Source organism: Scyliorhinus canicula, chromosome 5 (genome assembly GCF_902713615.1).
Source record: "Scyliorhinus canicula chromosome 5, sScyCan1.1, whole genome shotgun sequence".
Taxonomy (NCBI): Eukaryota; Metazoa; Chordata; class Chondrichthyes; order Carcharhiniformes; family Scyliorhinidae; genus Scyliorhinus; species Scyliorhinus canicula.
Window position 1 is genome coordinate 11,869,744 of NC_052150.1, and position 24,473 is coordinate 11,894,216.

The 24,473-nt window shown below is 51.9% G+C and overlaps 2 protein-coding genes across 2 annotated transcripts in view; one reads left to right on the forward strand and one right to left on the reverse strand.

Moving 5' to 3' along the window:
* The window catches only part of exosc7 (exosome component 7), a 53,189-nt gene that overhangs the window by 9,467 nt on the left and 19,249 nt on the right, over nucleotides 1–24,473 (reverse strand). The window contains exons 4-5 of the mRNA XM_038796589.1: nucleotides 23,924–24,089; nucleotides 1,943–2,013 (exon numbers count right to left, since the gene is read on the reverse strand). Of these exons, the coding sequence (XP_038652517.1) occupies nucleotides 1,943–2,013; nucleotides 23,924–24,089 (237 nt within the window). The remainder of the gene's footprint in view (nucleotides 1–1,942; nucleotides 2,014–23,923; nucleotides 24,090–24,473) is intronic.
* Nucleotides 14,921–21,835, forward strand: LOC119965772. Its single transcript, XM_038796584.1, has 2 exons — nucleotides 14,921–15,048; nucleotides 19,755–21,835. Exon 2 carries the CDS (start codon nucleotides 19,790–19,792, stop codon nucleotides 21,437–21,439), a length of 1,650 nt encoding a protein of 549 aa, XP_038652512.1. The 5' UTR covers nucleotides 14,921–15,048; nucleotides 19,755–19,789; the 3' UTR covers nucleotides 21,440–21,835.

A 24,473-nucleotide genomic window follows, 5' to 3' on the forward strand; every position in this document is an offset into this window, starting at 1 on the left:
AAAAAGGCAAAAATGTGCAAACATCCACGTACTTTCAATACTTCCATCATAACATATTGCACAAGCCCGTCCCCCTCCCACCGGTACTACCCACCATATTTTCCCTCCTACTCTACTCTACCCCCCCCCCGCCCTTCCTACTGACGCTCACTCTCCCGCAAATAAGTCAATGAATGGTTGCCACCTCCGGGCGAACCCCTGCACAGATCCCCTCAAGGCGAACTTAATTTTTTCCATCCCCAGGAAACTCGACATGTCCGCAAGCCACCACTCAGTCTTCGGGGGCTTTGAGTCCCTCCACGCCAATAATATTCGTTGCCGGGCTATCAGGGAAGCAAAGGCCAAACATCGGCCTCTTTCTCCCCCTGGACTGCCCAGTAATAGTTGATCAGACTCAGCAATGCCAGCCCTCCCTCGCTGCAGCTCCTCTCAAGCATCGCCTTCTTCACCCGCGGGGATTTTCCCGCCCAGACAAAGCTCATGATGATTTTGCCAGTCCTTTTGAAGAAGGACCATGGGATAAAGATCGGGAGGAACTGTAAGATGAACAGGAATCTAGGGAGCATTGTCATTTTTCCAGTCTGCACCATCTCCCCGCCAGCGACAGCGGGAGTGCATCTTCATCTCCGAAACTCCCTCTTCATTTGTTCCACCACTCTAGTCAAATTTAACTTGTGCAACCTGCCCCAGTCTCGTGCCACCTCTATCTCCAAGTACCGGAAACCTTCCTCAACCAGCCTAAATGGCAGCTCCTTCAGTCTATTCTCCTGGCCCCTTGCCTGCACCACAAACATCGCACTCTTGGCCATATTTAACCCAGCAATGACTTTTAAGTGCCCTCGGAAATGACCTAGTGACCGGAGATGGACACCAGTGATCCCATGGAAGAATTTTTAAAAACTCAGCATGGGTTAAGGATTGGTATAGTACCCTTAATAAAAAGGTCTTCCCTTGATAAAGGGAAGTGCTGGTAAAGGGCGGCACAGTGGCACAGTTTTAGCACTGCTGCCTCACAGCACCAGGGACCCGGGTTCAATTCCAGCCTTGGTCTGTGTGGGGGTTGCATGCTGTATAGTTGAATTTAAAATACAGATGGTTAAAATCGAATACCAGTGTCTTGTGCTCAAACAAAGGAGACTACAATGTGATGAGGGAGGAGTTGGTGAAGGTAGACTGGGAGCAAAGACTTTGTGGTGGGACAATTGAGGAAAAGGGGAGGACTTTCAAAGCAAGTTTTCACAGTGCTCAGTAAAAGTATATACCAGTGAAAAGAAGGACTGTAGGAAAGGGGATAATTGGCCATGGATATCTAAGGAAATAAAGGAGGGTATCAAATTGAAAGAAAATGCATCCAAAGTGGCAAGGGTTAGTGGGAGACTAGAGGATTGGGAAATCTTTAAACGTCATCAGAAAGCCACGAAAAACATAAAGAAAGGTTATGAATTAGCTCAGAATATAAAAACAGATAGCAAAAGTTTCTACAAGTATATAAAATGAAAGGGTGGCTAAGATAAACATTGGTGCTTTAGAGTATGAAAATGGGGTATTTAATAATGGAAAATGAGGAAATGGCTGAGGCATTGAACAGGTATTTTGTGTCGGTCTTAGTGTGTCAGGTTTAGCTCAGTTGGCTGGACAGCTGGTTCGTGATCCAAAGCAAGGCCAGCAGCGTGGTTTCAATTCCCATACCAGCTAAGGTTATTCATGAAGGCCCCGCCTTCCCAATCTTGCCCCTCGCCCGAGATGTGATGATCCTCAGGTTAAATCACCACCAGTCAGCTCTCCCCCTCAAAGGGGAAAGCAGCCGATGATCATCTGGGACTATGGCGACTTTACTGTGTTTAATATCTGGGATTGCAAAGTGCAGAATGTTACTTCAGCTTATAAGGATGTCAAATGGCTTTTGGCAACATCTCTAAGACACCTGAAACCAATTTCTTACTTAGTATTATGAAGTGCTGCTTTAACTGCAATGGAGATTGCATCGAATAGATTCCCACCACACTCCAACAACTGAAAAACAGACAACACAAAGTTAACAGTTGTATGTTACAATCTATTCAGTTTAAAATGCGGATCTGGGGGAGCCATGCAAGTTATCAAGTTGTAGAGATGAAGGGCGACACGGTGGCGCAGTGGTAGCACTGCCACCTCAAGTTGCCGAGGTCCCGGGTTTGATCCCGGCTCTGGGTCACTGTCCATGTGGAGTTTGCACATTCTCCCCGTGTCTGCGCGAGTCTCACCCCCACAACCCAAAGATGTGCAGGCTAGGTGGATTGACCACTCTAAATTGCCCCTAAATTGGAAAACATTAATTGGGTACTCTGAATTTATATTTAAAAAAATGAGGCACAAGGTGGAAAATAAATCTTTCTTAAGATGTTGGTATATTCTCCGTTATGGGGAAACCCATGAACAGCATGCAAAACGTTAATGTACTACACAAACGACCCAAAGAGCAGGGCAGAGTAAAGGTGACGAAAACTGCACACATCACAACTGTAGCTGTCAATGAGTAAAGTTGGATGACCAGGAATGCTCACTTAAAACTACTTGTACAACTGAACTTGTTATTTATAACAGTCAAGGCAAACCAATGAAAATTATTCGCATACAAACTATTGTCCACTTTGTCAATGCTCTGTAACCCATTACTGAAATAAAGACTGCCGTTTCAAATAAATTTATTGAAGCACTTTAAAATGGACAATCAAACAAAAAGATACAGGTAGCAATTGTAAAGTTTGTGACAAAATGGCTGATCTCCAAATTATTTTGCTATAAAAGGAGGAACTATGCTCCTGAACCATTTTAATAAAAATTGCGAGACTTGCGTAGTTTTGGATCCAGGACAGCACGTCCATTTGCCACCACTGGGTCGTAGTGCACACACTCACCACCCCTGGGTCCAGGTTCACACACTCACCACCCCTGGGTCCAGGTTCACACACTCACCACCACTGGGTCCTGGTGCACACACTCACCACCACTGGGTCCAGGTTCACACACTCACCGCCACTGGGTCCTAGTGCACACACACACCACCACTGGGTCCAGGTTCACACACTCACCACCACTGGGTCCTGGTGCACACACTCACCACCACTGGGTCCAGGTTCACACACTCACCACCCCTGGGTCCAGGTTCACACACACACTGCCACTGGGTCCAGGTTCACACACTCACCGCCACTGGGTCCAGGTTCACACACTCACCGCCACTGGGTCCTAGTGCACACACTCACCACCACTGGGTCCAGGTTCACACACTCACCGCCACTGGGTCCAGGTTCACACACTCACTGCCACTGGGTCCTAGTGCACACACTCACCACCACTGGGTCCAGGTTCACACACTCACCATCACTGGGTCCAGGTTCACACACTCCCCGCCACTGGGTCCAGGTTCACACACTCACTGCCCCTGGGTCCAGGTTCACACACTCACTGCCACTGGGTCCAGGTTCACACACTCACTGCCACTGGCTCCAGGTTCACACACTCACTGCCACTGGGTCCAGGTTCACACACTCACTGCCCCTGGGTCCAGGTTCACACACTCACTGCCACTGGGTCCAGGTTCACACACTCACTGCCACTGGCTCCAGGTTCACACACACACCACCCCTGGGTCCAGGTTCACACACTCACCGCCACTGGATCCAGGTTCACACACTCACTATCACTGGGTCCAGGTGCACACACTCACCACCCCTGGGTCCTGGTGCACACACTCACTGCCACTAGGTCCAGGTTCACACACTCACTGCCACTGGGTCCAGGTTCACACTCTCACTGCCCCTGGGTCCAGGTTCACACACTCACCGCCACTGGGTCCTGGTGCACACACTCACTGCCACTGGGTCCTGGTGCACACGCTCACTGCCACTGGGTCCAGGTTCACACGCTCACTGCCACTGGGTCCTGGTTCACACACTCACCGCCACTGGGTCCAGGTTCACACACTCACCGCCACTGGGTCCTGGTGCACACACTCACTGCCACTGGGTCCTGGTGCACACACTCACTGCCACTAGGTCCTGGTGCACACGCTCACTGCCACTGGGTCCAGGTTCACACACTCACCGCCACTGGGTCCAGGTTCACACACTCACCACCCCTGGGTCCAGGTTCACACACTCACCACCCCTGGGTCCAGGTTCACACACTCACCACCCCTGGGTCCTGGTGCACACACTCACTGCCACTGGGTCCTGGTGCACACGCTCACTGCCACTGGGTCCAGGTTCACACACTCACCACCCCTGGGTCCAGGTTCACACACTCACCACCCCTGGGTCCAGGTTCACACACTCACTGCCACTGGGTCCAGGTTCACACACTCACTGCCCCTGGGTCCTGGTGCACTCTCACTTCCCCTGGGTCCTGGTGCACACGCTCACCACCCCTGGGTCCAGGTTCACACACTCACCACCCCTGGGTCCAGGTTCACACACTCACCGCCCCTGGGTCCTGGTGCACACGCTCACTGCCACTGGGTCCAGGTTCACACACTCACCACCCCTGGGTCCTGGTGCACACGCTCACTGCCACTGGGTCCAGGTTCACACACTCACCACCCCTGGGTCCAGGTTCACACACTCACCGCCACTGGGTCCAGGTTCACACACTCACTGCCACTGGGTCCAGGTTCACACACTCATCGCCACTGGGTCCTGGTGCACACTCACTGCCACTGGGTCCTGGTGCACACACTCACTGCCACTGGGTCCAGGTTCACACTCACTGCCACTGGGTCCTGGTGCACACACTCACTGCCACTGGGTCCTGGTGCACACACTCATCGCCACTGGGTCCAGGTTCACACACTCACTGCCACTGGGTCCTGGTTCACACACTCACTGCCACTGGGTCCAGGTTCACACTCACTGCCACTGGGTCCAGGTTCACACACTCACTGCCACTGGGTCCTGGTGCACACACTCACTGCCACTGGGTCCTGGTGCACACACTCATCGCCACTGGGTCCAGGTTCACACACTCACTGCCACTGGGTCCTGGTGCACACACTCCCCGCCACTGGGTCCAGGTTCACACACTCACTGCCACTGGGTCCAGGTTCACACACTCACTGCCACTGGGTCCAGGTTCACACACTCACTGCCGCTGGGTCCTGGTTCACACACACACTGCCACTGGGTCCAGGCTCTCACACTCACTGCCACTGGGTCCAGGCTCTCACACTCACTGCCACTGGGTCCAGGCTCTCACACTCACTGCCACTGGGTCCAGGTTCACACACTCACTGCCCCTGGGTCCTGGTGCACACACTCACTGCCACTGGGTCCAGGCTCTCACACTCACTGCCACTGGGTCCTGGTTCACACACTCACTGCCCCTGGGTCCAGGTTCACACACTCACCGCCACTGGGTCCAGGTTCACACACTCACTGCCACTGGGTCCTAGTGCACACACTCACTGCCCCTGGGTCCTGGTGCACACACTCACTGCCACTGGGTCCTGGTGCACACACTCACCGCCACTGGGTCCAGGTGCACACACTCACCGCCACTGGGTCCAGGCTCTCACACTCACCGCCACTGGGTCCACACACTCACCGCCACTGGGTCCTGGTGCACACACTCACCGCCACTGGGTCCACACACTCACCGCCACTGGGTCCAGGTTCACACTCTCACTGCCCCTGGGTCCAGGTTCACACACTCACCGCCACTGGGTCCTGGTGCACACACTCACTGCCACTGGGTCCAGGTTCACACACTCACTGCCACTGGGTCCTGGTTCACACACTCACTGCCACTGGGTCCTGGTGCACACACTCACTGCCACTGGGTCCTGGTTCACACACTCACTGCCCCTGGGTCCAGGTTCACACACTCACCGCCACTGGGTCCTGGTGCACACACTCACTGCCACTGGGTCCAGGTTCACACACTCACTGCCACTGGGTCCTGGTTCACACACTCACTGCCACTGGGTCCTGGTGCACACACTCACTGCCACTGGGTCCTGGTTCACACACTCACTGCCACTGGGTCCTGGTTCACACACTCACTGCCACTGGGTCCAGGTTCACACACTCACTGCCACTGGGTCCAGGTTCACACACACACCGCCACTGGGTCCTGGTGCACACACTCCCCGCCACTGGGTCCAGGTTCACACACTCACTGCCACTGGGTCCAGGTTCACACACACACCGCCACTGGGTCCAGGTTCACACACTCACTGCCACTGGGTCCTAGTGCACACACTCACTGCCCCTGGGTCCTGGTGCACACACTCACTGCCACTGGGTCCTGGTGCACACACTCACCGCCACTGGGTCCAGGTGCACACACTCACCGCCACTGGGTCCAGGCTCTCACACTCACCGCCACTGGGTCCACACACTCACCGCCACTGGGTCCTGGTGCACACACTCACCGCCACTGGGTCCACACACTCACCGCCACTGGGTCCAGGTTCACACTCTCACTGCCCCTGGGTCCAGGTTCACACACTCACCGCCACTGGGTCCTGGTGCACACACTCACTGCCACTGGGTCCAGGTTCACACACTCACTGCCACTGGGTCCTGGTTCACACGCTCACTGCCACTGGGTCCTGGTGCACACACTCCCCGCCACTGGGTCCAGGTTCACACACTCACTGCCACTGGGTCCAGGTTCACACACACACCGCCACTGGGTCCAGGTTCACACACTCACTGCCACTGGGTCCTGGTTCACACACTCACTGCCACTGGGTCCAGGTTCACACACTCACTGCCACTGGGTCCTGGTTCACACACTCACTGCCACTGGGTCCTGGTGCACACACTCACTGCCACTGGGTCCAGGTTCACACACTCACTGCCACTGGGTCCTGGTGCACACACTCACTGCCACTGGGTCCAGGTTCACACACTCACTGCCACTGGGTCCTGGTGCACACTCACTGCCACTGGGTCCTGGTTCACACACTCACTGCCACTGGGTCCTGGTGCACACACTCACTGCCACTGGGTCCTGGTGCACACACTCACTGCCACTGGGTCCTGGTGCACACACTCACTGCCACTAGGTCCTGGTGCACACGCTCACTGCCACTGGGTCCAGGTTCACACACTCACCGCCACTGGGTCCAGGTTCACACACTCACCACCCCTGGGTCCAGGTTCACACACTCACCACCCCTGGGTCCAGGTTCACACACTCACCACCCCTGGGTCCTGGTGCACACACTCACTGCCACTGGGTCCTGGTGCACACGCTCACTGCCACTGGGTCCAGGTTCACACACTCACCACCCCTGGGTCCAGGTTCACACACTCACCACCCCTGGGTCCAGGTTCACACACTCACTGCCACTGGGTCCAGGTTCACACACTCACTGCCCCTGGGTCCTGGTGCACTCTCACTTCCCCTGGGTCCTGGTGCACACGCTCACCACCCCTGGGTCCAGGTTCACACACTCACCACCCCTGGGTCCAGGTTCACACACTCACCGCCCCTGGGTCCTGGTGCACACGCTCACTGCCACTGGGTCCAGGTTCACACACTCACCACCCCTGGGTCCTGGTGCACACGCTCACTGCCACTGGGTCCAGGTTCACACACTCACCACCCCTGGGTCCAGGTTCACACACTCACCGCCACTGGGTCCAGGTTCACACACTCACTGCCACTGGGTCCAGGTTCACACACTCATCGCCACTGGGTCCTGGTGCACACTCACTGCCACTGGGTCCTGGTGCACACACTCACTGCCACTGGGTCCAGGTTCACACTCACTGCCACTGGGTCCTGGTGCACACACTCACTGCCACTGGGTCCTGGTGCACACACTCATCGCCACTGGGTCCAGGTTCACACACTCACTGCCACTGGGTCCTGGTTCACACACTCACTGCCACTGGGTCCAGGTTCACACTCACTGCCACTGGGTCCAGGTTCACACACTCACTGCCACTGGGTCCTGGTGCACACACTCACTGCCACTGGGTCCTGGTGCACACACTCATCGCCACTGGGTCCAGGTTCACACACTCACTGCCACTGGGTCCTGGTGCACACACTCCCCGCCACTGGGTCCAGGTTCACACACTCACTGCCACTGGGTCCAGGTTCACACACTCACTGCCACTGGGTCCAGGTTCACACACTCACTGCCGCTGGGTCCTGGTTCACACACACACTGCCACTGGGTCCAGGCTCTCACACTCACTGCCACTGGGTCCAGGCTCTCACACTCACTGCCACTGGGTCCAGGCTCTCACACTCACTGCCACTGGGTCCAGGTTCACACACTCACTGCCCCTGGGTCCTGGTGCACACACTCACTGCCACTGGGTCCAGGCTCTCACACTCACTGCCACTGGGTCCTGGTTCACACACTCACTGCCCCTGGGTCCAGGTTCACACACTCACCGCCACTGGGTCCAGGTTCACACACTCACTGCCACTGGGTCCTAGTGCACACACTCACTGCCCCTGGGTCCTGGTGCACACACTCACTGCCACTGGGTCCTGGTGCACACACTCACCGCCACTGGGTCCAGGTGCACACACTCACCGCCACTGGGTCCAGGCTCTCACACTCACCGCCACTGGGTCCACACACTCACCGCCACTGGGTCCTGGTGCACACACTCACCGCCACTGGGTCCACACACTCACCGCCACTGGGTCCAGGTTCACACTCTCACTGCCCCTGGGTCCAGGTTCACACACTCACCGCCACTGGGTCCTGGTGCACACACTCACTGCCACTGGGTCCAGGTTCACACACTCACTGCCACTGGGTCCTGGTTCACACACTCACTGCCACTGGGTCCTGGTGCACACACTCACTGCCACTGGGTCCTGGTTCACACACTCACTGCCCCTGGGTCCAGGTTCACACACTCATGGCCACTGGGTCCTGGTGCACACACTCACTGCCACTGGGTCCAGGTTCACACACTCACTGCCACTGGGTCCTGGTTCACACACTCACTGCCACTGGGTCCTGGTGCACACACTCACTGCCACTGGGTCCTGGTTCACACACTCACTGCCACTGGGTCCTGGTTCACACACTCACTGCCACTGGGTCCAGGTTCACACACTCACTGCCACTGGGTCCAGGTTCACACACACACCGCCACTGGGTCCTGGTGCACACACTCCCCGCCACTGGGTCCAGGTTCACACACTCACTGCCACTGGGTCCAGGTTCACACACACACCGCCACTGGGTCCAGGTTCACACACTCACTGCCACTGGGTCCTAGTGCACACACTCACTGCCCCTGGGTCCTGGTGCACACACTCACTGCCACTGGGTCCTGGTGCACACACTCACCGCCACTGGGTCCAGGTGCACACACTCACCGCCACTGGGTCCAGGCTCTCACACTCACCGCCACTGGGTCCACACACTCACCGCCACTGGGTCCTGGTGCACACACTCACCGCCACTGGGTCCACACACTCACCGCCACTGGGTCCAGGTTCACACTCTCACTGCCCCTGGGTCCAGGTTCACACACTCACCGCCACTGGGTCCTGGTGCACACACTCACTGCCACTGGGTCCAGGTTCACACACTCACTGCCACTGGGTCCTGGTTCACACGCTCACTGCCACTGGGTCCTGGTGCACACACTCCCCGCCACTGGGTCCAGGTTCACACACTCACTGCCACTGGGTCCAGGTTCACACACACACCGCCACTGGGTCCAGGTTCACACACTCACTGCCACTGGGTCCTGGTTCACACACTCACTGCCACTGGGTCCAGGTTCACACACTCACTGCCACTGGGTCCTGGTTCACACACTCACTGCCACTGGGTCCTGGTGCACACACTCACTGCCACTGGGTCCAGGTTCACACACTCACTGCCACTGGGTCCTGGTGCACACACTCACTGCCACTGGGTCCAGGTTCACACACTCACTGCCACTGGGTCCTGGTGCACACTCACTGCCACTGGGTCCTGGTTCACACACTCACTGCCACTGGGTCCTGGTGCACACACTCACTGCCACTGGGTCCAGGTTCACACACTCACTGCCACTGGGTCCTGGTGCACACTCACTGCCACTGGGTCCTGGTTCACACACTCACTGCCACTGGGTCCTGGTTCACACACTCACTGCCACTGGGTCCAGGTTCACACACTCACTGCCACTGGGTCCAGGTTCACACACACACCGCCACTGGGTCCAGGTTCACACACTCACCGCCACTGGGTCCAGGTTCACACACTCACTGCCACTGGGTCCAGGTTCACACACTCACTGCCACTGGGTCCTGGTGCACACACTCACTGCCACTGGGTCCAGGTTCACACACTCACCGCCACTGGGTCCAGGTTCACACACTCACTGCCACTGGGTCCTGGTGCACACACTCACTGCCACTGGGTCCTGGTTCACACACTCACTGCCACTGGGTCCTGGTGCACACACTCACCGCCACTGGGTCCAGGTTCACACGCTCACTGCCACTGGGTCCTGGTTCACACACTCACTGTCACTGGGTCCAGGTTCACACACTCACCGCCACTGGGTCCAGGTTCACACACTCTCTGCCACTGGCTCCAGGTTCACACACTCACTGCCACTGGATCCAGGTTCACACACTCACCGCCACTGGATCCAGGTGCACACACTCACCGCCACTGGGTCCAGGTTCACACACTCACCGCCACTGGGTCCAGGTTCACACACTCACCGTCACTGGGTCCAGGTGCACACACTCACCACCCCTGGGTCCTGGTGCACACACTCACTGCCACTGGGTCCAGGTTCACACACTCACTGCCACTGGGTCCTGGTGCACACGCTCACTGCCACTGGGTCCTGGTGCACACGCTCACTGCCACTGGGTCCAGGTTCACACACTCACTGCCACTGGGTCCTGGTTCACACACTCACCGCCACTGGGTCCAGGTTCACACACTCACCACCCCTGGGTCCTGGTGCACACGCTCACTGCCACTGGGTCCTGGTGCACACGCTCACTGCCACTGGGTCCTGGTTCACACTCACCGCCACTGGGTCCAGGTTCACACACTCACTGCCACTGGGTCCAGGTTCACACACTCACCACCCCTGGGTCCAGGTTCACACACTCACCACCCCTGGGTCCAGGTTCACACACTCACCACCACTGGGTCCAGGTTCACACTCACTGCCACTGGGTCCTGGTGCACACACTCACTGCCACTGGGTCCTGGTGCACACACTCATCGCCACTGGGTCCAGGTTCACACACTCACTGCCACTGGGTCCAGGTTCACACACTCACTGCCACTGGGTCCAGGTTCACACTCACTGCCACTGGGTCCAGGTTCACACTCACTGCCACTGGGTCCTGGTGCACACACTCACTGCCACTGGGTCCTGGTGCACACGCTCACCACCACTGGGTCCAGGTTCACACACTCACTGCCACTGGGTCCTGGTGCACACACTCACTGCCACTGGGTCCAGGTTCACACACTCACTGCCACTGGGTCCTGGTGCACACGCTCACTGCCACTGGGTCCTGGTGCACACACTCACTGCCACTGGGTCCTGGTGCACACACTCACCACCACTGGGTCCTGGTGCACACACTCACTGCCACTGGGTCCAGGTTCACACACTCACTGCCACTGGGTCCTGGTGCACACGCTCACCACCACTGGGTCCTGGTGCACACACTCACTGCCACTGGGTCCTGGTGCACACACTCATCGCCACTGGGTCCAGGTTCACACACTCACTGCCACTGGGTCCTGGTGCACACGCTCACCACCACTGGGTCCAGGTTCACACACTCACTGCCGCTGGGTCCTGGTTCACACACTCACTGCCACTGGGTCCAGGCTCTCACACTCACTGCCACTGGGTCCAGGCTCTCACACTCACTGCCACTGGGTCCAGGCTCTCACACTCACTGCCACTGGGTCCAGGCTCTCACACTCACTGCCACTGGGTCCAGGTTCACACACTCACTGCCCCTGGGTCCTGGTGCACACACTCACTGCCCCTGGGTCCAGGTTCACACACTCACTGCCCCTGGGTCCTGGTGCACACACTCACTGCCACTGGGTCCTGGTGCACACACTCACCGCCACTGGGTCCAGGTGCACACACTCACCGCCACTGGGTCCAGGCTCTCACACTCACTGCCACTGGGTCCAGGCTCTCACACTCACCGCCACTGGGTCCACACACTCACCGCCACTGGGTCCTGGTGCACACACTCACCGCCACTGGGTCCACACACTCACCGCCACTGGGTCCAGGTTCACACTCTCACTGCCCCTGGGTCCAGGTTCACACACTCACCGCCACTGGGTCCTGGTTCACACACTCACTGCCACTGGGTCCAGGTTCACACACTCACTGCCACTGGGTCCTGGTTCACACACTCACTGCCACTGGGTCCTGGTTCACACGCTCACTGCCACTGGGTCCTGGTGCACACACTCATCGCCACTGGGTCCTGGTTCACACACTCACTGCCACTGGGTCCAGGTTCACACACTCACCACCCCTGGGTCCTGGTGCACACACTCACCACCCCTGGGTCCAGGTTCACACGCTCACTGCCACTGGGTCCAGGTTCACACACTCACTGCCACTGGGTCCTGGTGCACACTCACTGCCACTGGGTCCTGGTTCACACACTCACTGCCACTGGGTCCAGGTTCACACACTCACTGCCGCTGGGTCCTGGTGCACACACTCACCGCCACTGGGTCCAGGTGCACACACTCACCGCCACTGGGTCCAGGCTCTCACACTCACTGCCACTGGGTCCTGGTGCACACACTCACTGCCCCTGGGTCCAGGCTCTCACACTCACCGCCACTGGGTCCACACACTCACCGCCACTGGGTCCTGGTGCACACACTCACCGCCACTGGGTCCACACACTCACCGCCACTGGGTCCTGGTGCACACACTCACTGCCACTGGGTCCTGGTTCACACACTCACTGCCACTGGGTCCAGGTTCACACACTCACTGCCACTGGGTCCAGGTTCACACACTCACCGCCACTGGGTCCTGGTTCACACACTCACTGCCACTGGGTCCTGGTGCACACACTCACTGCCACTGGGTCCAGGTTCACACACTCACTGCCACTGGGTCCAGGTTCACACACTCACTGCCACTGGGTCCTGGTTCACACACTCACTGCCACTGGGTCCAGGTTCACACACTCACTGCCACTGGGTCCAGGTTCACACACTCACTGCCACTGGGTCCTGGTGCACACTCACTGCCACTGGGTCCTGGTGCACACTCACTGCCACTGGGTCCAGGTTCACACACTCACTGCCACTGGGTCCAGGTTCACACACTCACTGCCACTGGGTCCAGGTTCACACACTCACTGCCACTGGGTCCTGGTGCACACACTCACTGCCACTGGGTCCAGGTTCACACACTCACTGCCACTGGGTCCAGGTTCACACACTCACTGCCACTGGGTCCTGGTGCACACTCACTGCCACTGGGTCCTGGTTCACACACTCACTGCCACTGGGTCCTGGTGCACACACTCACTGCCACTGGGTCCAGGTGCACACACTCACTGCCACTGGGTCCAGGTTCACACACACACTGCCACTGGGTCCAGGTTCACACACACACCGCCACTGGGTCCAGGTTCACACACTCACTGCCACTGGGTCCTGGTGCACACACTCACTGCCACTGGGTCCAGGTTCACACACTCACTGCCACTGGGTCCAGGTTCACACACTCACTGCCACTGGGTCCAGGTTCACACACTCACTGCCACTGGGTCCAGGTTCACACTCTCACTGCCACTGGGTCCAGGCTCTCTCACTCACCGCCAGTGGGTCCAGGGTCACACACTCACTGCCACTGGGTCCAGGTTCACACTCACTGCCACTGGGTCCAGGTTCACACACTCACTGCCACTGGGTCCAGGTTCACACTCACTGCCACTGGGTCCAGGCTCTCTCACTCACCGCCAGTGGGTCCAGGGTCACACACTCACTGCCACTGGGTCCAGGTGCACACACTCACTGCCCCTGCGATCGGTTTCAGGCCAGTGCTAGTGCAGTTTTCGCCGTTTTATCCAGAGATAAACATTTCACCTCAACCTTCACCTTTTTTTCATGGGATGTGAGTATCGCTGGGCTGGCCAGAATTTGTTCCTCGTCATCAATTGCACTTGAGAAGGTGGGGTTATGTACACTTCTGGAGATTGCAACAATTTTATTCCATGAAGCAGGCTAGTTCTGGGAGAATCTAATCATGAACCAATCCAGTCCATGTGTTATAAATAAACCCATGGTATTGTTAGGGGTGGATTTCCAGGATTGTGACCCGACCACAGTTAAGGAACAGCGATATATTTCCAAGTTAGGATGGTGTGTGGATAGGAAGGGAGCGTACAGGTGGTTATGAGGATGTGAAGCAAGGGTTAATAGCCAGAAAGTGCCAGGTGGAACATCACGAATTAAAAGAATATGTTATTGAAGCCATTGAAGGATGTTCAAGGTAAGGGAGTGTGACTATAAGCCAAACAGCCTTGAGAAACAAGGCGAATGGCCGGATGATGAGATATGAAATATGGGGGCCGCTTGCAATTATAGCTAACATTTACTAATTAAGCTAAAACTGCTACATTATCATGTGCCAATAGATAACCTCAATATCTATCTCAATGTCTGTAAAATTATGTATTAAAAATATGACAATAACAAATTAATCATGTACTAAACATTTGGTAAAAACAAGCTGTAATCTGTACTGGAGGCAAGCTCAAGTGAATGTAAGAGACAACCTCTTAAAAAAACATATAAAAGAAGGGTGCTTTGAGCAAGACTTTGGCACTCTCAGAGAGGTGTTTCTTTGGAACACCTAGAGAGCAGCCCCGATCGCAATAAAGAATATTTTGAAGTACGGACGTGTTCGAGATTGTTTCTTCCGGACTGAGAGACATGTGAATTAGACACGCATTCACATTTGGTGGCAGCGGTGGGATTTCAAAGAGTCTCCGCTGAGACTCACGGCGTAAGCGACTGGTCGAGTTCGGGAGCGAAGGAGGAATTGGGCCACCACTGTGAGTAAATTTTTTTTTGCCACTTTGGTATTCCCCTCCGCTGTACCGTCCGCGACTCGGCCCCGCTGCCAGTGCTCAGGGACGCTCCTACGAAATCCAGGTCAGTCCGGCGAACCCGTTTAAGGGAGGGAGTGTGGCCCCTACAGTTATAGCCACGGGCACAGTCAAGGACTAGTGTCTTAAGGGAGGGTGTGTAGCCCCCACAGTTATAGCTACAACAGAGGTTTCGGCATTATTATGATCCTTGCTTTTGTTTAAAAGTGCCCCCGCAATAAGAGGCTTTAGAAGGGTGCGTGATCAACCCCAAGTTAAAACTATAACAAGGACGTTATAACCTTGTAGTTAGATAGGCTTGCAGGCACGGATGAGCCTGCCTGAATTGGGCAACGGAGCAGGATAACTCCGTTTAAATTCAAGATTGAATAAAGTGGTCCAGGACCATTTCACCAAATTAACAATAATCGCAGGGATCATTAACTGCCAATAGTGTAGAGATAGGTAATACGTTAGATACAACCTCCGATAGTGGAAGCGCGCTTCAAACCTTGTGTGAGCAATATCCGGAATATTCCAAGCAACTGAGACAATTGTCAGGAGAATTGCATAAAAATTTAGGAGAAGAAAAATGGCCACTGGTGGAAAACTAATGCATTAAAATTGGGTATAAAATTGACAGAGAAAGAAATAGTTAAAACAGCCAAGGTCTTAAAAAAAGGAAGGCACATATGGGAAAAGAACCAAGTCATTAGGCTATCCGCCTTGAATCTGTATAGCAATCCATGTGAGTTTAAGCTTAAGTGAGATAAGGTGCTGTCAGGGACTGCAGAGTTCCCAAATCTTATCTCCCAGAATTCTGACATAGTAAACTGCTTTGTTACTGATATTCAGGCCTTTGTGTGAATATTTTCACCCCTAACATTTAGTGTAAGTCTGGAAGGATTTGCTGAGCTGGACGCCGCTCGAGCCGGTGGACAAGGCGAGTAGTCAAACCTTTGACCGCCTAAAATTAGAATCACTTGGCAAGGCGGACAGACGGCGAGGTAACATCCAATAAATCTAGTATCAAGGCCAAATGAGTAAAAAAGTCAGTTTAAAACATTTTTTGGTTTTTGAAGAGCAAAATACTCTGGTAAAAAAAACAATGATCAAAGATGGGTGTGATTTCTGTGGAACAGAGAAAAATGGTGAGATACACAGAAGTAAAGATAAGACAAATAAAGTTAGAAGCACAAATGATAAATTCAACCTTCACACCATTTGGAAGACAGGCTGGTTAAAAGGAATTGAGCTCTAACTCCTTTAAACAAAGCAATCAAGTGGGTAAAGATAGTGTAAAGACCTCACAAAACTGCCAACAATTACGGCTAACAACTGTCCCGGAATGTCTCAAGGAGAGAAAAACAAAATCAAATTAAGTGAAGTCCAAAAGATCAGAAAGGGGCTAAAACACTCAATTAGTTTTGTTGAGGAATATCTGAGGATGACTAACCCCCCCCTCCCAAAACGAAAAAATGGGGAGGAAAATCAATACAAGGTTACGGTTAGAAACTTAAGAATGGATACATGGCGAGAATAACTTCAGATCGTTTCAAGCCGTCCAGATAAATTCAGCAGTAATTCAACTCATTTGAAATAAAAGAAAAATAAACATCCAGTAATGTCTCTTTCCAAAAACCGGTTAAATAACGAACATTGAAAATTGAAAGAAAGGATGGGTAATGTCTAAGGTCACATAGCAGACGGAGATGGCATCATGCCAAGTTCTCCACCACTTTCGATTCTGTACAAAAATTTAACCATTTCAGCAAGCAGGTCATCTGCACAAAGAAATATACATCTCTAAGAATAGCTAATGCCTCTATAATTAATCAGTGGAAATTGTCTTAAATGGAATGACACAGATAAAGTTTTCGAAGGAGAATGAAAAATTTTGTTCAGTATTTTAATTGAGCTCCATTTTAGAGAAAGAGTGAGAGGGTTAGAGAGAGAGAGAGAGAGAGCCAGTGACAGAGAGAGAGACTGATAGAGACAGCGCAAGTTGAGAGCGCGAAAGGGAGTGAGTCAGGGAGAGACAGAGACGGGGAGCGGTAGAGAAGGAGCGACAAGAGTTCCAGAGACAGACAGAGTTACGTAGAGAGATAGACAGAGCGAGAGAGAGAGAGAGAGGGAGTTTTAGGCATCTATAGAGAGAGTTTTAGGCATCTAAACTTTGTTCTGAACTATTCACTGTCTCTGTATTCAGACTTTGACTTCAGATCTTTACTTTTAAAAGTTTTGTTACGAGCTGTGATTACTTGAAAGCTTCAAATTGTCTAGGCATTGCCTTTAAAGATTATAGTTTGAGTACAGTTAACAATTTTTTCTTTTCAAAGGCTATCATATTGACATTTCCAGGGTAATTTTGATACACAGGGAATTTTAATCAGGGTGCGAGATTACGTGTGTAGGAATAGGAAAGTATTGGTTTTGTGGTGTTCAGCGGAGGTAGGGATGGTTGAAGTGCATGTGACAGGTGTGATCAAGCCGTGTTTCATTGGTTCAGGGTTGGAACTTCCCTGACACAGATAATCTTCAGTAGGGTGAAACGGAACTGTCTCACAATGCAGATGTTTTAATTATGAGATTGCAGAATTACTTATAAACAACAGATGGGTAAATGAAATATGTCCATGAGTTTCAATAACATATTGTGTTCCTTGAAAAACTTGATAACGGGAATTTGGCAGCACTCCAACTTTTACTCCCAGCCATTTGAGTGAAAAATTAAAAACAAGTTTAGAGATGCGAATGGCATCATTCCAATTTATCCACCCACTATACGCCCCTTTTTGTCTCTGCAAGACAATTAACCCTTTCAACAAGCTTTTGTGTGTAATCCAGAAGATGTCTTGACACTCCCATGCGGGTTTGCCTGTGAGCTCTGGCCTTTTAAATTCTGATAAAGTAATGAACAGTCCACACAGCTGAAGATGCATTTTAATTGGAACTTACAAATCTTAAGTTTTGAATTTTCACCCTCTTAACGACCCAGACCTAACCTTTCACAGATGGAAGTGCTTCCATCGGTGAAAGGGGGGAGCAGTTATCAGGATATGCTATAATCAACCAGGGTGGGGAGACAGTAGAATTAGCAGCATTTGAGACTCCGTTTTCAGCACAGCAAGCAGAATTGTTCGCACTAATACACGCATGCGGACTAGGAGCAGGCACAAAGTAAATATTTATACAGACTCCAGATATACTTTTGGAGTTGTACATGATTTTGAACAATTATGGAAGAACAGAGGATTCTTAACGTCTGCTGGCACCCCAATTTCCCATCAGCAGCTAGTAACCCAGTTACTCCAAGCTCTTATGCTCCCAGAAAAGGTAGCAGTGATAAAGTGTACTGCCCATACAAAAGGAAGAACTCCAGTAGATGAAGGAAATAGGCAGGCCGACCACCAAGCAAAAGAAGTCTCAAAGTCAAAAGCCATGGTAGTGCCTAAAATGATGAGCCAGACTAAAAGCTCAAAAGACAAGTCTCCCTCTAAAAAAAAACCTATGCCGACCATTACTGATGTAATCCAGCTACAGGAGGACGCTCCTGCTAGCGATATAAAGTTATGGGAAGAATTGGGATGTATATATGATAAAGAAAGTAAGCTGTGGGTCACCCCAGCAGGGCAGACATGTATGCCCGATGCTTTGGCAGCCTGGGTGGCCGCATGTGTACACTTTGCAACTCACTGTGGTGCTCGCGCTACAGGTGATATATTGTTAAAAACCTGGTGGCATGCCAGACTGCAGGAGATAGCCCAACGAATTAGCAATCGCTGCTTGATATGTCAGCAGTATAACCCTGGGAAGGCTGTCCCCTGCGAGCAGGGGAAAACACCATTGCCCGAGGGTCCCTTTGAGACCCTGCAACTGGACTACATTGAGTTGGAAAGATGCCAGTGTTATAAGCATGTATTAGTGATTGTTGACGTGTTTAGTAAATGGATAGAGGCCTATCCTACTGTAGATAATAAGGCTTCAACTGTAGTAGAAGTTCTTATGCGTGAAATTGTACCAAGATTTGGACTTCCATATCGTTTAAGCTCTGATAATGGACCTCACTTTGTGGGACAGATCAATAAAGAATTCTGCACTCAACTAGGAATTAAACAGCAGTTACACTGCGCCTACAGACCCCAGGCAGCTGGGATAGTGGAAAGAGCTAACCAGACTTTGAAAACCAAACTTGCTAAGCTGCAAGCAGAGACTGGAGCCACCTGGCTCAAACTTTTACCTGTTGCACTTTTCCAGATCAGAACTACCCCTGCGGGAAAGACTCGATTGAGTCCCGCTGAAATCTTGTACGGAAGACCCCTTCGCACCCCCTGGGACTGTCATACATCCCAAGACATTCAGTTCCACCACATGACTACAGAAAAGGCTAATTATATAATAGCCTTGACTGAAGTCTTAAAGAGTCTCCACTTGCGAGTACGTGCCACGCAAGAGGAAGTGCCACCCTTAGCTAGCTCCGATATTGTACAACCGGGAGACCATGTGATGATCCGCAATTGGATACGGAAGGGGTTGGAACCACGTTGGGAGAGACCATTTCAAGTTCTCCTAACTACCCCCACAGCAGTCAAAATTGAAGGGCGTAATGCATGGATTCACATGCACCATTGTAAACTTATAAAATTTGCGTGATCACTAACTCTCATTTAAAGTTCTAGGTACATGTGGCTGATCGTTCGACTACAGGATGAGACTGCCTTTTGTCCTCACGATCCTCGCTAGCACACTACTGTGTGCAACCGCTCGAGACCGGCGATGCAGACCCAGCTCAAGGATTCTGTGCCTTTATCGTAAGGACATGACTGCCAACAAAACCACAGATGAGACCTTGCAGACGACGACCACAGTAGAAAACAGCACCACCATCATTCATCAAGATGAGCAGAAGCCTCGATTCCTGGCTACCCGCGGATCCCTGACCTGCGTTCGCTACGCTTGCCGGTGGGACTACCGATGTACAAGGAAAAGCAGGCCACGAGTTCCTGCAGATAAGACTATCCATACTAACCCACCTACCAGGAGGAAGCGGGCAACACACCATGTGACTGCAAATTCATTCCTGTTTATGTCTTATACTTATGCAAAGAAATTGAATGTCTCCTCTTGTTGGGTATGTACGCATGTTCCCAGCCATGCCCATGGGGGTATTCCTTTGGTCCCTCTTTCCTATTTGATCGAGGAGGTTGCAGAATGGGCTTTGCGACGTAATCATACCGATTCTGATAATGATACACAAGATATGATAGATTGGCAGTCGGCTGGGTTCAATATGAACAGGTTTCAAGGATGGTGGTGGCCGAAGTTTAATGCAACCCGTCAGCCGCCCTACCTGATCCTCCCCAAGTATGCTAAATTTCCAAAAGGCAGTATATGTTTTAAAAAGGATCATGCCAATGGGACCTACCCAGTAGGTACTAGCCAATGTAACCAGACCTTGATTTGGCAACCACCCATAACTAATCTTACACAAAAGGGCTTGTTCACCTTTAATTGGTCAGCAATAAAGAACCAGACTAGTGGCGGCCCCTGGAGGGGGGAACCGACTAGAATCATGATGACGGATGCCAAGGGGAACTTGACCTCGTACAATGATACCTATTTTGTATGCGGACATAAAGCATATCCCTGGTTGCCGGAAAATTGGTCGGGTTCTTGCTATATGGGCTTTGTAGTCCCTGGTATCGCCCATTATACAGACCTATCCAACCATCCCCATGCCCGATCCACTAGGTCCATTGTGCCTTGGGAGGTAATAGCTACGGTCCTTTGGCCGCAGTTCGGCAGTATTAGATCTCTCCAAAAAGTCACCCAGCTCCGGGATATATTGGAGCAGGTGGCCAATGATACCGCGGAAGGACTCAGTGAGCTCAGCGCAGAGTTAGTAGCTGTTCGGACGGTTGCCTTACAGAACCGTATGGCTCTAGACTACCTCCTCGCCAGCAAGGGAGGTACATGTGCTGTGGTGGGTTCTGAGTGCTGTACTTATATCCCTGATAGCTCGGAGAACATTACGCACCTAGTGGGCCACATTAGAGATGGGGTAAAGAGACTCCGCCAGTCCTCCTCAGACGACTGGGGATGGCTGTGGTCTAGCTCCTGGACCACCTATCTGTTTCATGGATTTATTATCTTTATCGCTTTTTGCATTTTGCTGTGTATTATTATAACCTGTGTTAAATGCTTTTGTAATCGTTTAGGCGCTTCTGTGATGCCACAGATGCTGCAGCGGCTTTCCCAATTAGACCCGCAGGACTTAGTACGTGCCGACAATGTGTATGAGGATGTAGAGCCAAATTTCCCGGAGGCATTCCTCAGACTCTCAAGGATAAGTTTCTGAGGGCTGTGTGATCATGGAATGATCAAAGGGGGGAGTGAGGATGTGAAGCAAGGGTTAATAGCCAGAAAGAGCCAGGTGGAACATCACGAATTAAAAGAATATGTTATTGAAGCCATTGAAGGATGTTCAAGGTAAGGGAGTGTGACTATAAGCCAAACAGCCTTGAGAAACAAGGCGAATGGCCGGATGATGAGATATGAAATATGGGGGCCGCTTGCAATTATAGCTAACATTTACTAATTAAGCTAAAACTGCTACATTATCATGTGCCAATAGATAATCTCAATATCTATCTCAATGTCTGTAAAATTATGTATTAAAAATATGACAATAACAAATTAATCATGTACTAAACATTTGGTAAAAACAAGCTGTAATCTGTACTGGAGGCAAGCTCAAGTGAATGCAAGAGACAACCCCTTAAAAAAACATATAAAAGAAGGGTGCTTTGAGCAAGACTTTGGCACTCTCAGAGAGGTGTTTCTTTGGAATACCTAGAGAGCAGCCCCGATCGCAATAAAGAATATTCTGAAGTACGGACGTGTTCGAGATCGTTTCTTCAGGACTGAGAGACATGTGAATTAGACACGCATTCACAGTTATATTCCCCATGCACCTGCTGCATCTGTCCTTCTAGATGGTGGAGGTCGAGGGTTTGGTAACTGCTGTCAGAGGAACTTTGGCACGTTGTTGTAGTGCATCTTTAAATGGCACGCACCATGTCAATGTGTGTCAGTGGTGCAGGGGGTGAATGTTTAATGTGGTGAATGGGGGTGCCAAACAAGCGGGCTGCTTTGTCTTGGATGGTGTCGTGCTTCTTGACTATTGTTACGGAGCTGCACTCTCCAGGCAAGTGGAGAGCGTTCCATCACACTCCTGACTTGTGCCGCGCAGATAGTGGACAGGATTTGAGGAGTCAGGAGGTGAAATGCTTGCTATAGAATTCTCAGCTTCTGACCTGCTCTCGTAGGCACAATATTTGAATAGGTGGTCCAGTTACGATGTCAGTGGTAACCCCAGTACGTTGATGAAGGACTGCCCCAGTATAATCCACATATTTTAAAGATTCCAAAATTTGCTAGCTGTGTCTTATCCTTTCATGTCATTACTTCACATAATTAATTCTAGTGGCTGGGTGTGACAGCTTGATGGTTATAACATTGGTATATACTGGCTGGGTTGTGTATATATACATGCAGTATCAAATCTCTGGCTGGGTGCCCCTGGTTCTTTGAAACAAAGTAATATTTTTTCTGCGGAAAACATTAGCTTGGATTACAGGGAATATCTTTGAATAGAATCAGTTACCATGGGAACACAGGGTTACCCAGGGAGTCAGGGCTGTGAGCGAATCACTCTCATTCTCCTTCAGCTTTCTTGCTGAATCTGCTGTGTTTTACTAAGTCGGGCAACGTGCTGCATTCGCGTTTCTGGCTGTTTTGAGGCAGGACTATTCTAAGAATCCTTACAGTGCAGAAGGAAGCCATTCGGCACATCGAGTCTGCACTGATCGCCTGAAAGAGCACCCTACTTAGGGCCCACTCCCCTGCCCCAACCCCGTAACCCAACATACTGATCATGGCCAATCCACCTCACCTGCATATCTTTGGTAGCTTGATCAAGAGGTCAGATTAACTTGAGAGGGTTGTGGAACTGGAGGAGGTGAGCGAGGGCCAGGGTCATGGATGAATTTGAAAGCAAGCTTGATTCAAGTGTGTGCACATTTAGGAGTTGTGCTATCACTTGGCCGCTGTAGTGTCCACTTCCGGAGATTGCAGCAATCTTATTACATGAAGCAGGACACAGGCTAGTTCTGGAAGAGTCTAATCCCGATGCCATTGCACTCAGTGTTAGAGGCGCCATTTAGTTAAAGGGGATCAGGGGATATGGGGAGAAGCAGGAGAATGGGGATAAGAAAAATATCAGCCACAGATATCATTTACAGTGCAGGAGGCCGCCATTCTGGCCATCAAGTCTGCACTGACTCTTGGAAAGAACACTCTACTTAAACCCACTCCTCCACCCTATCCCTGGAACCCAGTAACCCCACCTAACCTTTTTGGACAATAAGGACAATTTAGCATGGCCAATCCACCTAACTTGCGCATCTTTGGACTGTGGGAGGAAGCTCACGCACACACGGGAGAATGTGAAAACTCCACACAGTCACCAAGCTGAGAATTGAAGCTGTGACCCTGGAGCTGTGAAGCAATGGTGCTAACCACTGTGGTATGTGCCGCCCATGATTGAATGGCGGAGCAGACCCGATGGTCCGAGTAGCCTAATTTTGCTCCTAGGTCTTAAAACAGACCATATCTAATCTTTAAAAGAGACAAGGCTAATATCAAAAATGTTCGATTCAATTATGCAGTGTTCATTTTTTCTGCAGTCTTTAAGTGTCTTTGCTGGACATCACCAAACCATTCCTATTTGATTTTCCTGTATTGTATGAGCATATATTTTTTCTTTATGAAAAAAACCTACCAGTACATCGACATAGAGGATCCAGCAGTGTTCCCTGGGAGTAATACACAGTGTCTTCAACTGCAAACTACTGCTATTATCAAACACTCGATACAGGGTGTTGGCGATTTCGGTGCCGAGGTCTTCACCTCCACGACCTTCAAACTCGGGGGTTGCATTGGCAGAACTAACAAGCAAAAACACATTTACAATAACCTATCAACGTTATGTGCACAGGATACAAAAATATTGCAATATGTTTTGAAAGTCAAGTTCTTAATTTAAGAAATGAAGTGAGAGAATGTCAGCTGATCCCACTTCTCATTTTAGTTTCACTTGGCAGTGAAACAAACACAGATTGGGAGGTGCTCCACGAATACCCTCCAGTGGTTTTTTCACGGAATTACAATTTGCATGTGTGTGGGCTCAATGCACTGCGTACTGCAAGCACCATTTAATTCTTCCAAATTCCTTTAAGCCATTATCCAACAACTTGCACTTATACAGTGCCTTTGACATAATAAAAAGATACTTCATGGGAACACGTGAGGCTGATTCACATAAGAACATG

Excerpts from the sequence above, each read along its gene's own strand:
- LOC119965772 (XM_038796584.1), top strand. The coding sequence starts at position 19,790 with ATGAGACTGCCTTTTGTCCTCACGATCCTCGCTAGCACACTACTGTGT.